The following is a 15,959-nucleotide window of genomic DNA, read 5'->3' as shown; positions in this document are numbered from 1 at the left end:
TCATTTATGTAATTGAAACTTTATATGCATTGAAGAGTAACTCCCACTTCCCTGCTCCCCAGTCCCTGACAACTACCAGTCTACTCTCTGTTTCACTTATCTCATATAAGTGGAATTATATAGTATTTGCCTTTTTGTGACTGGCTTGTTTCATTTAGCATTATATCCCCCAGAGCCATCCATCTTGTCACAAATGGTGGGATTTCTTTCTTTTCAAAGTTTGAATAATATTCCATTTTGTGTGTGTGTGTGTCTGTGTGTGTGTATGTATATATACACACAAGTATGTATGTGTGTGTGTGTGTGTGTGTCTGTGTGTGTATATAACATTTATGTCACTCATTCACCTATTGCTGGATATTTAGATTGTTTCCACATCTTGGGTTATTGTGAATACTGCTAGGAACATGGGAGTACAAATGTTGCTCAGAGATCCTGGTTTCAGTTCTTTTGGATAAATATCCAGAAGTAGGATTGCTTGATCATGTTTTATTTTTAATTATTTGAGGAACCTCCATACAGTTTCCCATAGCAGCTGTATCATTTTACATTTCCACCAAGTGTTCAAAGGTTCCCCTTTCTCCACATCCTTGCCATCATTTACTTTCTTTTTTCAAGAAAAAAGACGGCCAGCCTAACAGGCATGAGATGGTTTTGATTTGCATTTTCCTGATGATTAGTGATGTTGAGCATCTTTTCATATACCTGTTCACTATTTGTATGTCTTCTATGCAGTAATTGAGCATGTGTGGATTTGGTTTGGTTATACATGAGGTGTCCTGGAGCCAATCCCTTCCATATACCAAGGGACGACTGTACTTTCTTATGCTTTTGTATTACTGTTTAGCATCCCTTTATTTCAACTTGAAGAATTCCTCTTGACATTTTTCATAGTACAAGGGTAGGTAATCAACTATAATATCACAGCTTTTGTTTGTGTGGGAAAATCTTTATCTCTTCTTTTTTTGTTGTTTTTTGGAGACAGAGTTTTGCACTTTTTGCCCAGGCTGGAGTGCAATGATGTGATCTTGGCTCACTGCAACTTTTGCCTCCTGGGTTCAGGTGATTCTCTTGCCTCAGCCTCCCGAGTAGCTGGGATTACAGGCACGTGCCACCACGCCCAGCTATTTTTGTATTTTTAGTAGAGACAAGATTTCACCATGTTGGCCAGGCTGGTCTCAAACTCCTGACCTGAGGTGATCCACCCACCTCGGCCCCCCAAAGTGCTGGGATTACAGGCGTGAGCCACTACACCCAGCCACTCCCATTCATTTTTGAAGAACACTTCTTCTTACATTATTCTGGGTTGAAAATTACCCCCATTCCCCAGTGCCCAAGCAGTGCGAGTTTATCATCCCACTTTCTCTGCAAAATTTCTTCTGAGAAATCTGCTCATAGTCTTATTGGAGTTCTCTTGCATGTGACAGGTCATTTTTCTTGTGATGCTTCCAGAATTCTCTTTTTGCCTTTGACAATTTGATTTAAATGTGTCTTTATACATTTTCTTTGGGGTCATCTTATTTGGGGTCCATTGGGTCCCCTGGATCTGGATGTCCATTCCCCATGCCTCTTGCCTTTCCCTCCCACACACACATATTTGGGAAGTTTTTAATCATTATTTCTTTGAATAAGCTTTCTTTCCCTTTCACCCCCTTCCTTTTTTGGGACTCCTACAATGTGTATATTTGTCTGCTTAATGGTGTTAAGTTTCTCATGCTTTCTTTACTTTTTTATTCCTTGTTCTTTTGTTACTCTGACTTGATAATTTCCAAATACCTGTGTTTGAGTTTGCATATTTCTTCTGCTTGATCTAGAGTGCTTTTGACCCTCTCTAGTGAATTTTTATTTCAGTTATTATATTTTTTAGTTCCAAGATTTGTTTGGTAAAGTATTTCCTATCTCTGTTGAAATTTTACTTTGTTCATGCATTGTTTTCCTGACCTCATTGAGCATCTTTATGTTGGGTATGTTGAATTCTCTTTCAGGCAAATCATGTATCTTGGTTTTATTAGATTTGGTTTCAGGAGATTTATTTTGTTTGTTTTGGACATACTTCCCTGTGTGTTAATTTTTCCTCACTCTTTAAGTTGATACTTGTATATTATATAAAATAGCTATCACTTCCACTCCTCACAGACTAGCCTTATACAGGAGAAGACCCTCACTAATTAGTCTGGCCAGAGAGGGGGGCTTTTCATATCTTTGTACTAGTTTAACTCATTTTATTCTTGTTCTTAGCATCCTTCAGGCTTCAGGAGTATTCTAGGTCCCATCAGTACTTAGACAAGTGGAATTTCGGCCAGTCCCTTGGCCAGACTTCTGAAAAGTCAGATTGTTGGGTGTTCTGTCCATTGCTTTCCCTGTACTGGGAGAAACTTGAATCTGGAATTTCTTCACTCATTGCTGTGTGATGAGCTGGGGCTGTGGACTCTGGAAACTGCTAGCCTAAACCATCATCTCTGATCTCACTGGTCTGATCTCACTGGTCCCAGGCAGCAAGAGTGTCATGGTCCTGTTAGTGTTCCAAGATAGGCAAGGCAGAAGCCAGTCTCCTGAACAGCACCCAGAAAAGTTGGGATGTTGGATGTGTGATCCAACTATTTTCTTTCCCAGCAGGTTCCTTCTGATCATATGCTGTATTGGGGGTAGGATTACAGAAGGTGTCCTACATTTCCTTGATTGCTTCCATGTGGCTGATTTTGCATTCACCCAGAGTACAATAGCTTCTTGACTAATTTTTGGATTTCTTAAAAAGGGAATTTGTCCATGCTGGGGGTTTTATTGTTTTTTTAATTGAATCCACATGTTGGTTTGGGGAAGGAGAGTTCAAGACTTGCTCTTCTGCCATCTTGCTGACACTACTCCCCAGGTCTTTAAAATATAAATCAAATTCTTCCCATGGCCTGAGACACATTGCCTAATTATATATCCGTAGGTTCTGCCAATCTTCCTCTGATAAACTGTGGATTGATACACTGGGTGTTACAGTTGCTCAGACAGCTCAGGCTTTGTTTCTGGTATCAGGATCTTTACACAGAGCGGCCTTTTTGCATGGTAAATACTTGGCTATTTTTTTCTCCCACTTTCAAGTCACCTATTTATTTGTTCAAATCTAGCTTAATATTTTTCCCTTCTACTCCTCCTTTCATATGCTTATAGCATTTTATTCTTTTTTTCCAGGGCTCAACCCAATTTGTATAATCATTATTTTTTATATTTCTCTCTAAGCTCCTTGAAGGCAGGGGGTTGTATTTGAATGTGTCTCTGTGGCGTATGTAGCACCATTCATGGTGCCTGGCATATTGAATGAATTCTTTCAGGTAATTTTTGCCAGGATGGGAGAGAAAACAGTAAGGTAGGCTAGGGAAAAAACAATGAGAGAGAGAGATCAAAGATGTCAGAGTGGGTGCATAATGGAGCAAGTTCCTAGGAGACATAGGGAAGGGTTGGTAAGAGATGCAAATATGGTAGAGTTACTCTTAGAAAAGAAGAGGAGTAGCTTCTGTGGGAGTGAGGCAATTAAGAATGGAAATGTATACACCAGAGAAATTTGAGGAGAGAGGATAAATGTAGAGGGCAGAGTCTGTGTCAGAGCACATGGAGGTGACTTGAGTTCTTGAAGGCAGTGCATAGATTAGAAAGAGCAGGCTCCTTGATAACAAATCAACTAAACAAACAGCACTTTGGGTCCACACAAGATTGGATCATATTGTTTCTTTTGGCATTTACTCTGTAATCCTTATCAAAAACTGATTCTATGACAGAAAAAACAATGTGGTAATAATAATGTTACCTTTTGAGTTCTTTCTTATAAGAGCCAGACAATAAAGAAAAGTAACTGTTTGTGAACCTCTTATAAAACATGTCCTTCCTATTACCTTCTAGGAATGATATCAGTATTGCGTCATACCTCTTTGAAAATAAAAACTTAGCCTTGTATTAATAGAATAGAGAAGATTTATTAGTGACACCTCATTTATCTGGAGGTAATTAATGCAGTTCAGACTTCAGTAACCTCTATTTGTATGGAACAACACAAAACTTGGCAGTTTAAAAAAAATGAAACACCAAAAAACAAAACAAAGAGCTTGTCATCTGTGAGCAGGCTGAAAAAAACCCAAGACCCAATGAATATGTATGATCAACATGTGACCAACAAATAACAGAGACAGTGTCCCGTAGGAGAGTGTTGGCAGCAATTTGTGATCAGGGGAAGCAAGCTTGACATGACAGCAAAGAGAGTTGGCCAACCAAAAGAAAAAGAAGAAAAATAGGACATCTTTGCACCCAGACAGACCTATTCCAGTCATTGCTTTTTGAGGCATCATTTTGTCACATTTAAGACATTTAGACAGTTGAGTCCAAGTTAGAGAGCATTAAGCAAACGTAGGTTGGTTTATCATGTTTACCTCTGCAATGTACAGGGTCATTTGCTAAGGCAAGAGCAGGCTTGGTTGATGGGGAATCCAAGCACAGCTGGTTACTAAAATAAGAACCTGATAATGAGTCATAAGGAAGAACTGAAAGAAAGTTGATTTTCAGTCAGATGATCTAGATTCAAATTCCACTTCTGATTTTGTGACTTGTTAAGTCACTAAAGATCTTTGGGCCTCATCTGTAAAAAGGGAATTGTATTATATGGTCACCACCAGTGCCAACAGTATGTAAGGTTTTCCATTCTGATAGATCGCAGGGTAAACTGTCACACCAGCACATTTACCTTTGATTAAGAAAGCCCCAGTAAATAATAGGATGTGTTGGTCTTACCAGTGTTGCTGCTTACCAAAGGTCATAAGTAGATCCTAATGTCACTGGTGAAATGAATAATTTTTCCACATGAAGTTTTAAAAATTGTTATACATTAGACCTGAAAGAAATTAGAAAATACATGAAAGAAACTAGACTGTGAACAAGTGTTAGCTTTAATAAAATTTGAAAGAATAATCCATCTTACTGCTAATTATTGCCAGTTATTTTCCCAGTGAATATGGGAAAACACTGTAAAAATATTTTAGAACCCTGTAAGTTTGAAAAGAGGATTAAATGGTTGGAAGATTGGTAATTTAAGGTAAATAGGAGTAAATATGAAAGAGCTTTGACTATGAGATATGAAATTTAAAGATGGTATATTTCATGTAGTGGGGGTAAAAGGTACATGAAAATCTGACTTTCAGCCTATATAAATTGGGATTTACTAGAATCATTATCATGTGTGACATGTGTTCAGTTACCATACTTTATCAATCCCAAAATGGCATCAATAGTAAGACACTTTTATTTTATGGTTTTTAGAAAGAAAATGTGCTGCAAATTCAATTATGACACAGTGCCTTAAACAGTAGTGTTGCTTGAGGTATGAATTGGTTTCACTAGTCCATTATCTGCCCCTAAGTATTTGGTATATTCTTCTAGCTTTAGTTGCATTGTTTAGTACACTATAAGCAATTTCTTTGCAAGTCTGTTAGTAACAAAACAGTTTCAGTTACTTGTAGCAGCATCTTCCTCTCTTAGTTCCCGTAAAGCGTTTGGGTATAGCTATGGAAAAACTAAGAAATCGGAGTCATTCCTTCAGAGATGAATACTTCACTGATTTCAAAGGCTTTTTTTCTGTGCCTGTCTGGGCACCCAATAACACTGTTCCGTATTAAATTGTAATGTAACATTGTTTAGGCATTTTAGACATCATTTAAACTCAACACATAGTTTCTACATGTATATAACAATATTGAAATGACAAAGATATGAACAGCCTTGACAAAATTTGCACATGTGCAGGCAATAAAAACTATGTTATTACTGCCCCCTGGTTGATGGCAATTTATAGGATGCCGTCCATGGTAATAGCAAATACTCCCTAAACTCTTGATTTCAGTGACATAAATTTTTTTAAGTGTAAATCTTATTTTGTTTGTTTGTTTAAATTGAGACAAAGTCTCGCTCTGTCACCCAGGCGGGAGTGCAGTGGCACAATCTCGGCTCACTGCAACCTCAGCCACCCCAGTTCAAGCGATTCTTATACCTCAGCCTTTCAAGTAGCTGGAACTACAGGCACGTGCCACCACGCCCAGCTAATTTTTTTGGTATTTTTTTAGTAGAGACAGGGTTTTGCCATGTTGGCCAGGCTGGTCTCAAGCTCCTGACCTCAGATGATCAGCCCACCTCAGTCTCCCAAAGTGCTGGGATTACAGGTGTGAGCCACCACACCCGGCAAGTGTAAATCTTAGAATGAAATAAGGTAAATCTTAATTGAGTTGCTAGTGGCTTTCACTATAACCTGAAACTGTTGGTGAATTCAACGGTGTCTAATATTAAAGTCTAATATTAAAGAGTTATTAAAGTGTTATATCTTTTAATGACTGAACACTACTGAAGATTCATAATTGTTTTCTTTAGCTTAAAACTAGAGATCGATACATCAGTAGTCTGAAAAAGAAATGCCAGAAGGAATCCGAACAAAACAAAGAAAAGCAGAGAAGAATTGAGACCTTGGAAAAGTATCTGGCTGATCTTCCAACTCTAGATGATGTACAGAGTCAGAGTCTACAGGTAACATGAAATAAAATGCTTATCTTTAAATGACATGAAAACATGTTAACTTGACTCTTTAGAAATTTGGCTAACTATAAGTTCAATCTATGTGTTTAATTGCTGTTTTGGGGACTTAATTCTAATAAGAAACTTTGTTTATCTAAGCATGCATAAGTAGATCTTTCTTGTCAGTTAATAAGTGATTACCTTCCTAATGATCCTGTATTGTAACTCTCTTAACTATTGTAGAAGTTAGTTTCTAAACCAGTCTGCCAATCCCTACCCCATACACGTGCATGCACACCCCCAGTTCTGGCGCTTTCCAACACAGTCTCTAGGATTCACCAAGGCTCGACAAGACCTTTTGTTGACTATCTTTCTAGATATTTTCTTCATTCTTCTTAACCTTTATATATATATATTTTTCTTATACCTTGACCTATGACCTCAATTCATTCCTCTGACTTTTCCTTTTTTTTTTTTTTCCTTAACAATACCTCAGAGTCTTTCTCCTGACTCAGGTGAGGGCCACTCTCTTGAAACCTTATTTATAAATCCACTAGATCTACTCTTCAGTCTCTTCCCAAAGTTGTTCTAAGCCAGGGATTCTCAACCTCGGCACTATTGACATTTGGAGGCAGATAATTTTTTGTTACAGGTGTCTGCCTTGATCATTGAAGGGTGTACTTCTGCATCCACATATCTGCCCTCTACCCACTAAGTGCCAATAGCAGTGCTCCTTCTCATTTATCCCAAACCCAAAATGTAAACAGATATTTCCAGATGTCCTCTGGGGGTAAAATTACCCCCTCTCAAGAATCATTAGTCTAATCTATGAAGTGTCACTCTGCATACTTTAAGACCTATGTTGCATTCTCTGTTTATTTTACATTAATTTATAAGTTGTAAAAACTAAGATTAAAGTCAGGAAGGAAATTAAGGACTGCAGGAGGTTGCATGAGCAGGAACAGAGGGCAATGGGTATTAGAAAATATGTAAGAAAATACCTAACATCCATTGGGGTGGCAATTAAGGGTCTTGAACAGATGTTTGTACACCCATGTTTATAACATGATTATTCACAACAGCCAAAAGGTGGAAGTAGCCCAGGTGTCCATGACCAGATAAATGGATAAACTAAAGGTGGTATATACATACAGTGGAAGCCTGTTCGCCGTAACAAGGAGAGAAATTCTGACACATGCTATCATATGGATTAACCTGGAGGACATTTTGTGAAGTGAAATAAGCTAGTCACAAGAAGACAAATACTGTATGATTCCACTTAATGAGATACCTTAAGAATTCAATCACAGAGATAGAAAGTGGAAAGTTGGTTACCAGGGAATGTGGGGAGGGATAGATGGGGAGTTGTTTAATTGATAATAGAGTTTCAATTATGCAAGATGAAGAGTTCTAGAGATTAGTTGCACAACAATGTGAATGTACTTAACCTCAACCTGTCATACACTTGAAAATTGTTAAGACAGTATAGAGTTATATATTTATTACAATTAAAAGTAAAATAAATTTAAAATGAGAATATTAACCTTTCCTGGTCTTTTACAAATTTCTAACCCCATTCTCTTCCTTGTAATTCCATTCTTCTAGGTGCCTTTCACACAGAGGAGGACATGGAGAATTAAATACTCTAGATAAAATACAGTGTGATTTTTTTTTTTTTTTTACCTACAAGTCTGTTAATCCTTGCCAACACAGTAACAGTATCTAATAGAAGCGTATTTAATATTTCATGTGTAATGAACTGTAAAACATTTCTCCTTAGCTGCAGATTCTGGAAGAAAAAAATAAGAATTTACAAGAGGCTTTGATAGATACAGAAAAAAAACTTGAAGAGATCAAAAAGCAGTGTCAAGATAAAGAGACACAGTTAATATGCCAGAAAAAGAAAGAAAAGGAGTTAGTGACTACCGTTCAGAGGTAAGAAAATTTTCTGAATCCTTTTACGTTATTTTATTCATATTTTTCATAAAATATTTTACTTAATTTATAATTTTTATTTTATTTTCCTTAATTTAAAGATGTACTACAGGGTGCTCATCCCTTATCCAAACTGCTTGTGACCCAGGAGATTTTAGATTTAAGATTTTCTTCGGATTTTGGAATATTTGCCAAGTATTTACCCACTGAGCATCTCTAATTCTGACAATCCAAAATCTGAAATGCTCCAATGAGCATCTCCTTTGAGCATCATGTCCATGCTCAAAAAGTTTTGGATTTTGACACATTTCAGATTTCAGGTTTTTGGATTAGGGATGTTCAACCTGTATTAAGAACTAGAAGCATAATTTCATTGAAACAGGTTATCTCAGTTATAATTTAACTTATTTGAAGCAATATATTGATATCTTGCCAAAAGTTTCTGTTGAAAATAGTAAAAATAAAAACTCATACAAATGAAGACTGAAAATATTAATACAAACCCTTTACCTAATGGCTTTATAAAAAAAAAAGTAAAAATTCTAAATAACAAAAAAGGGGCCAGCAAAATACTCAAACTGCACTCCTTAATGGAATATATCAAATTGAAGTGATTGGCTCCTATTTCACTTTACTGCAAGTAAAAGATGCAGCAGTTTTGCCATATATCTTCCAGATTTACTTACATATCTTGCCTCATGGGACTCAATTAATACAGTTGTAAGTACGTGTACCCCCAAATCTAAAATAAAAGTGAAAAAAAAAAGAAAAGAAATGAAAGAGAAATGCAATTCTGCTGATTTAGGCAACAGCAATTCTTACAAGCAAACTTTTGCTGAGCTTAGAATAAAGGACAAAAGATGTGGATCCATATTCTTAGATTCCCTACAACGATCATCTTAATCAAGGAACCCTGCTTTTAGAGGAAAAGGAAAGAACATGAGTTAGGCTTCAGAGCTCAGATTTGGGTAATGAAGGACGTCATCGGGCCGAAGGATGTCACATACTGAGCAACTCTGGACTCTGGTCTCAAATTTGCCATTTCTGAAAAGATGATCAGCCTCTAGCTAACTATGGACCTGTCTTACTTGTATGAAATATAGATAACAGTTTTTCATATACTGTCTGTGGGTCTTGATTGTTGCTTTATTAAAAAATATAGACCCTAAAAAGGACATCATTTATGTTGAAATCATTACCAAAATCAGCAGATAGAACTTATTTTCTTCATATAATTGTCTTTTGAAATAGTTTGCAACAAAAGGTAGAAAGATGCCTTGAAGATGGAATCCGCCTTCCCATGTTAGATGCAAAACAGCTTCAGAATGAAAATGATAATCTCAGACAACAAAATGAGACTGCTAGTAAGGTCAGTAGATACCTTTGATCATAAACATGAAACCTATACTATGTGGATATGTGTATAGATACATAATTTATAGCTATTTTATGTGATTTATATTTTTTTAATATTTAATCACTTATATAATTTCTAGTTTGAATGTTTTTATTTGAAAGGACCATAGCAATTGAAACAAAATTAAATAATTGAAATAAAAGCCAAAATAAAAGGATATCTTTTTCGTTCCTTAATTATTCAGTCTGTCTCAAAGTTATTCTTAAAAATTTTATAAATTTGAGAAAACTTTTATCAAGAACTAGAGGAAGACTTTTGTAGTTTTATACATGTGTGATCCAAATCACACGGATACTTTCCGTTTTTTAAAAAGACCCTTTTTAAAAATGAATTTATAAATTTCTGTGCTATGTTTTCTTGAACTGTTGGTACTTTTAAGAAGCGATGTAAAAATTATTTGAATCAGATGTATTTATTTTCTTTGTTTTAGATAATAGACAGCCAACAAGATGAGATTGACAGAATGATTTTAGAAATTCAGGTAAGGAATATTTTGTGCTTATTTTAATTTAGCTATATTCTGATATACTCTTAATGCTTATTTAACCTGAAAATATTAAAGCATGCATATATCATATGGAAAGATAATATTTATAGCACTGAGGTAAAGTTGCAAATCCTTTAATATTAATCTTCCAGTTTTTGCTGTTTGATAAATTAATCCTAAAAAATTGTAAAGATTCATCAGTGAACAAGTCACATCTCTGGCCACTCTAGTGGGGTGAGTTGGAGAGAATACAAAACCAGTATAATGAATATCAGGTGCTATGAAAAAAAATTGCTGTTAAAAATGTTATTTTAAAAAATTAAGTAGGCTAGAAAGTGCTACATTTAATAGAGTGGTCATGATGTTTTTCCTGAAGAGGTGATATTTGAACAGGGATCTGAATGAAGACATCCAGGGGAAGAGCATTCCAAGCAAAGGGAACAAGTGCCCTTTATGTACCTGGTATGCTCTAAGAACAGCACAAAGTCTGTTAGCCTGGAGTGCAGGAAATGTGAGGTAGTGTGATGGGAAACCATTGGTCATCTTTTGCTGAAAAATGTTTAGCTTTATACCCCTAATTTTACTGTTACTTCTTAAAATCAAACTAAAAGTGGTAAATGATTTGCCATATACAGTCTTCTTTGTCTTTTGGTTGTATTATTTATCAATAAATGTATGAGCCTGATGGATTGATTGACAGAGGTTACAAACTTTATTTTGTATTCCTACAGACATAACTTCAGTTGTTCCATAAGCCATTAGAACCTCTAGATTGTTAGATTTCCTCAGCTATTGTTATGTGACTTTTTCTGGACCATAATTCAAGGAATTTCCATTTCACTTGGGCACGTTTTCCAAGAAGTAAATCTAATACAAGTTATCTCAATCTAAATTAAGAATAATCAACACATGAACTTTGGCATTGAAACTTTAATGACTTGTAAGATTTCATTTGTCACATACTGTCACATTATAGGTGTTCAGTATATATTAGCATTCATCGAAATGTGCATTTTCCCCCATTTGTGGAGGCATCTTACTGCAATTTACTCTTACATGTTAACCAAGTCTGTAGTCACATGTAAATATGTCATGACCATACATAAATGAATATGTAGAAGAATATGCAATTATGGGCCATACTGTTCTTTGTTACTAAATTGTTTCAGCAAACACAAATCTTTTATTTCTTCAAACTATGTAGGGAATTGAAATAAAATTAATGAGATGCATTTATTTCCAAATATTTGGGCCTAGACACTATAATTATTAATTCTGTTGTCTTCTCTTTTGAAACAATGGCTATCTTTTTTGGTTTTCTTTTTTGTTCTTAGCATCTCATTTGCCCATTCTGACCATCGAGGTTTTCAGACCTAGAGACACAGAGATCTATAGATATAGGTCACAGAGACAGACAATAAATGTTGATAGCTGGTCAAAATAGCTATATTTGTGAAGATGGTATTTGAATAGCAAAGCTGGAGATGAATATGACTCACATAATGAGAAAATTATTTACTAGTTTTAAACTCATGTTATTTTTTGGCCCCTCATCATTTAAAAAGACAAATTTTGTTTGTATTTGGTCATTTTTGGTGACCTTTTTCTAAAAGGCATATCTCTATAAAAATCTGAAAATATTGCTTGTTCTTAAAAGAGGAGCACTAATTATTTCCCTAGCATTGGATACACTGAAAAGAACACTTTGGGTTGAAAAAATATTCTTGTTGCTTTCTATTGTGGTTAATGGACATAATTAATGGGTGTTATTATCAAGCTGATATACCTAATAGAGCAATTCCCTTCACTTTCTACTTCCTTAAAGCTGCCTGATTTTTCCTCATCAGCTTACATAAAGAATGGTCAGCTTGTACCTATGTAGATTATGATGTCCTTTCCATATGCTATATCTCTGTTTTTGAATTCTTCAAATATCTTCGCCTATCCAAAGTAACACAAAATACTATATAATTAAGGATAGCAGAGAGCCTCCCAATTATTTTTAATATAAATTATGCATTTTGACTATCACTGTAGTATTAATTTTATGTAAAATCTCACTGTCGCTATAGTTGGGATATTCTTTCTTCCTCCACAGTGCTTGGATGTTTTTCCATTCTAGAGTATTCAGTAGACAGAGATAACTTGGTACTATTAGAATTTCATGTGTTACTGCCTCTTTATGTCCTTGCAAACTGTTGAGAACACCAAATTTGTTTGAAGTTCACTTGTCTTGATTTGGTGCACTGCATTTCCTTGGGAACAAGCAAGTTATTCATACAGTTTAAATTTACTCCCAAAAGGGAAAAATAAAATCCCAGGCTATGTACATTTTATGTCCAATTTATAGGAGATAAAAATAGGGCATTGTTTCATACTTAGATGCTGTGTTTAAAATACAGCTATAGTTTATTTTTTTGCCACAAAAGTCAAATAAATACTTAATCTGTTATAGGTCACTGGCATGTTTATTTATTCACAGCTTTCGAAGTTGGAGAGCAATCAGTCCTCTACTAGTTATACTATTGTTGAATATAGAAAAAGTAATACTTCATGTAAAAGTATATGCTAATTTGGAAATTGAGTGCTGTAAAAATACAAATTTATCTACTGTTTTGTTCAACTGTCAAGGTCATATTGTTAATTGGCATGAATACCTTGTTTACTCCTTGACCTTTTAGAAATGTTTCCCTTATTTATACCCATAAAACTAGTATAGCTAGCCTGGCTGCTTCTCCTATAGGTTTTTTCTTCTGTCAGTATACAGTATATAAAGACATTTTGCAGTAGAATGTTCTATGTCAATTCCATGAACATATGGCTGCAGTCAGAATGTGATTGAGTTCTTCATTGGGCATTACTTTCCTTCTTACTTATTTCTCAAAAGCGCATTTCAAATCCATAAGCCTTTTTCAGTGAGCTGTTATCATTATAATCTTTTGGCAGAGGATGTAGAGTTTTGTAATGTTTGCTTGTTTTCTCTGACATTAAAATGTTTACTAATTGCAAGAACTTAGGCATTTAAATGGCCTTTCTGAATTGACAGCTATCAATAGATAATCATAATATCACAAAAGACAGAATAATACGTTAGAGGACATTAAGACTGTTTACTCGGCTGTGGTTGGAACCACCAGTCTCAAAACTGTGACACAGTCTGTTCTATTTATAACACATCGAGATGTTCCCACAGCCTAAGAAAATTCTATTCCAATTTTTAGCAAATCTCATAAATCCTTCATCTAGCAGTTTTTCTCAGTAGAAATAGTGGGAAAATGGATCATAAGTCAATGGAATATCTTATAGGTAGAACATAACTCTTTTAAATATCAATTGCCTTAATGTTTTCCCATTATTATTGTGTGATGTTTATCTCCTATTTTTTTGTTATCTGAATTGTGTTATGTCTTAAAGTTCTTTTTCTCAAGTTTAATTTTGAAAACATTTACTTCTGTAAAATTGCTTATGATGAGTGAAAAACTAAAAGTATTCTTATCAGAAGTTAATACTAAATTTTGAAAAATGTACCAGCCAAATAATGCCTTCTATGAAAAGTAGCTTTAAAAAAAAAAAGCACTCACTGTGGTCTTGGTACTTGTAAAGAGAACAGTCTTTACTGTTCATGTAGATCTGTTGTATGCATGTTATAGTTGCATAATTAAGATATGTCAAAAAATGTGTAAAAGGTGGATTTAACTGTTGAAAAATCAGTTATGTTGCGGGAGGAGTTGTACGAGTGAAGACAGCTCACTTGAATCATGAAAGAATGTTCTTGGGCCTGTTTGCGCTGTGAGTAGTCACCAAGTCTATATGGATATTCACATTATTTGTAATACTTTTTAAGATATATATTTCTGGGCCCTATTGTGAACCTAATGAATCAATGTCTCTGGGATGAAGTTCAAATTATGTATTATTAAGTTCCTCAGGCAGTCCCTAACTCTGCCATATAGTCTGGCAGTAGAACTAGAGCATTTAGGAAGCATTACAATCCTCAGCATGCTCAGTGGACCAAAGAGTGGGAACTGGAGAGAAAGACTGAGGTTTAAATTTAAAAAACAAGTTTAGTTTCTAAGATACTTAGGTGTCATCAAACACATTTAACATATTTTGGTAGATACACTTATAAACCAGAAAATACATTTTTTTCCAGAAGTTAGAAGACAAGGAACTCAAGCATTAACAGTTTTGTTAAGATTTAAGTCGCCGGGCGTGGTGGCTCACACCTGTTATCCCAGCACTTTGGGAGGCCGAGGCAGGCAGATCATGAGGTCAGGAGATCGAGACCATCCTGGCTAACACAGTGAAACCCCATCTCTACTAAAAATACAAAAAATTAGCCAGGCATGGTGGCGGGCGCCTATAGTCCCAGCTACTCGGGAGGCTGAGGCAGGAGAATGGTGTGAACCCTGGAGGTGGAGCTTGCAGTGAGCTGAGATCGCACCACTGCCCTCCAGCCTGGGGGACAGAGGAAGATTCGTCTCAAAAAAAAAAAAAAAAAAAAAAAAAAAAAAAGACAAAGATAAAAAGATACGTCACCTACAATTCACCCACCTTTTTTGAAGTGTGCAATTCAATACTTTTTTATATATTCACAGATAAGTGGAACCAAGACCATAGTCAATTTTAGAACATCTTTATCATCTTGAATAGAAGCCTCATTTTTGTCACTTCCCTAAGCCCTCATCCACTTCCCCAGCCATAAGCAACCACTGATTTACGTCCTATCTCTATAAATATACCTATTTTAAACATTTCATACAAATGTATACATGGTCTTTTGTGACTCTTGACCATATCCAGCTGTTAGGCTCCACTAATTGTGGCCAATCATTCTGTTGTTTTCAACAATGCCCTGTGGCATAAATTGCTTCACAAACTGATCCATTCTAGCTCTTTTGAAGGGACAGTTCATTAGCTTAAGTGTTTGAGATTTGTTCTGACCTCAGGAGTATTCTTCCCAGCTATCTCACTGTTTTTCCCTGGGAAAGTAGTCTATGGATTTAGCCTATAGGGCCAATGGGTCTAATAGTATCCTGTCAACTGCCTTTCACCACAATCTCCAATGTTTTTGAGTGCTCTAACACTTGGTCATCACACTGTTGCAAATGAAGTGAATTCCTATAGAGAGACATTTGGAGCTTCTAGTTCTATGGCCTACTTTTCCTCAGGCAAAATCTCTTAAGCCAGGTTAATTGGTGTGGGGACAATGACAAACTTCTGAATGGTACCCCCACTCTAGTAGCTGAACTCTCACTGGAGGGAGTTCTGGCAGCAGCCCTACGTCTTTTTGACTTGCCTCTCCCATCATAGAACCAGTGCCCCACAAGCTGGGGCAAGGGTCAAGGTTTCTGCACTCAATAATGTAAGCTTCCATCCCATAAGGGGATCGAGGTAGAAGAAGGGAGCCCCCCACCTCTTGTTTGCACTTGCCTAAAACAGCCTTTGCTAGGATGACAAATGTTGATGCCCTGTCTTTTCTGGAAAGAGAACTCTCTAACGAGGGTCTGGGAGGAGAGGGAGCCCTGTGTTATTGGCTCTGTCAGTCTGGAGTAGAATTTCCATCCCAATGAGATGTGAGAAGTC

General features: G+C 35.9%; 2 protein-coding genes across 26 annotated transcripts in view; one reads left to right on the top strand and one right to left on the bottom strand.

The window, feature by feature from the left end:
* Positions 1 to 15,959, top strand: part of CEP85L (centrosomal protein 85 like) — a 243,813-nt gene that overhangs the window by 214,294 nt on the left and 13,560 nt on the right. For all 13 annotated transcript variants that reach the window (XM_063620768.1, XM_063620780.1, XM_055262504.2 and 10 more), the window contains 4 exons: positions 6,394 to 6,546; positions 8,315 to 8,469; positions 9,721 to 9,838; positions 10,317 to 10,367. In XM_063620768.1, coding sequence (XP_063476838.1) covers positions 6,394 to 6,546; positions 8,315 to 8,469; positions 9,721 to 9,838; positions 10,317 to 10,367 — 477 coding nt within the window. The remainder of the gene's footprint in view (positions 1 to 6,393; positions 6,547 to 8,314; positions 8,470 to 9,720; positions 9,839 to 10,316; positions 10,368 to 15,959) is intronic.
* The window catches only part of PLN (phospholamban), a 91,561-nt gene that overhangs the window by 68,746 nt on the left and 6,856 nt on the right, over positions 1 to 15,959 (bottom strand). For 5 of the 13 annotated variants that reach the window (XR_008654024.2, XR_008654018.2, XR_008654017.2 and 2 more), the window contains exon 2: positions 4,784 to 4,867. Coding sequence is in view for 3 of the 13 variants with exons in the window: in XM_055262584.2 (XP_055118559.2) it covers positions 4,784 to 4,793 (10 nt within the window). In the remaining 10 variants the exon portion in view is untranslated. Of the gene's footprint in view, positions 1 to 4,767; positions 4,868 to 9,155; positions 9,212 to 12,247; positions 12,315 to 15,959 lie in introns of those variants that run through there. The other 8 variants (XR_008654020.2, XR_008654022.2, XM_055262603.2 and 5 more) reach the window with 6 other exon arrangements.

The sequence above is a fragment of the Symphalangus syndactylus genome, chromosome 2, assembly GCF_028878055.3.
Source record: "Symphalangus syndactylus isolate Jambi chromosome 2, NHGRI_mSymSyn1-v2.1_pri, whole genome shotgun sequence".
In the NCBI taxonomy this organism is placed as follows: domain Eukaryota; kingdom Metazoa; phylum Chordata; class Mammalia; order Primates; family Hylobatidae; genus Symphalangus; species Symphalangus syndactylus.
Note: the sequence above shows the minus strand (reverse complement) of the source record. Positions and strands in the feature narration are given on the sequence as shown.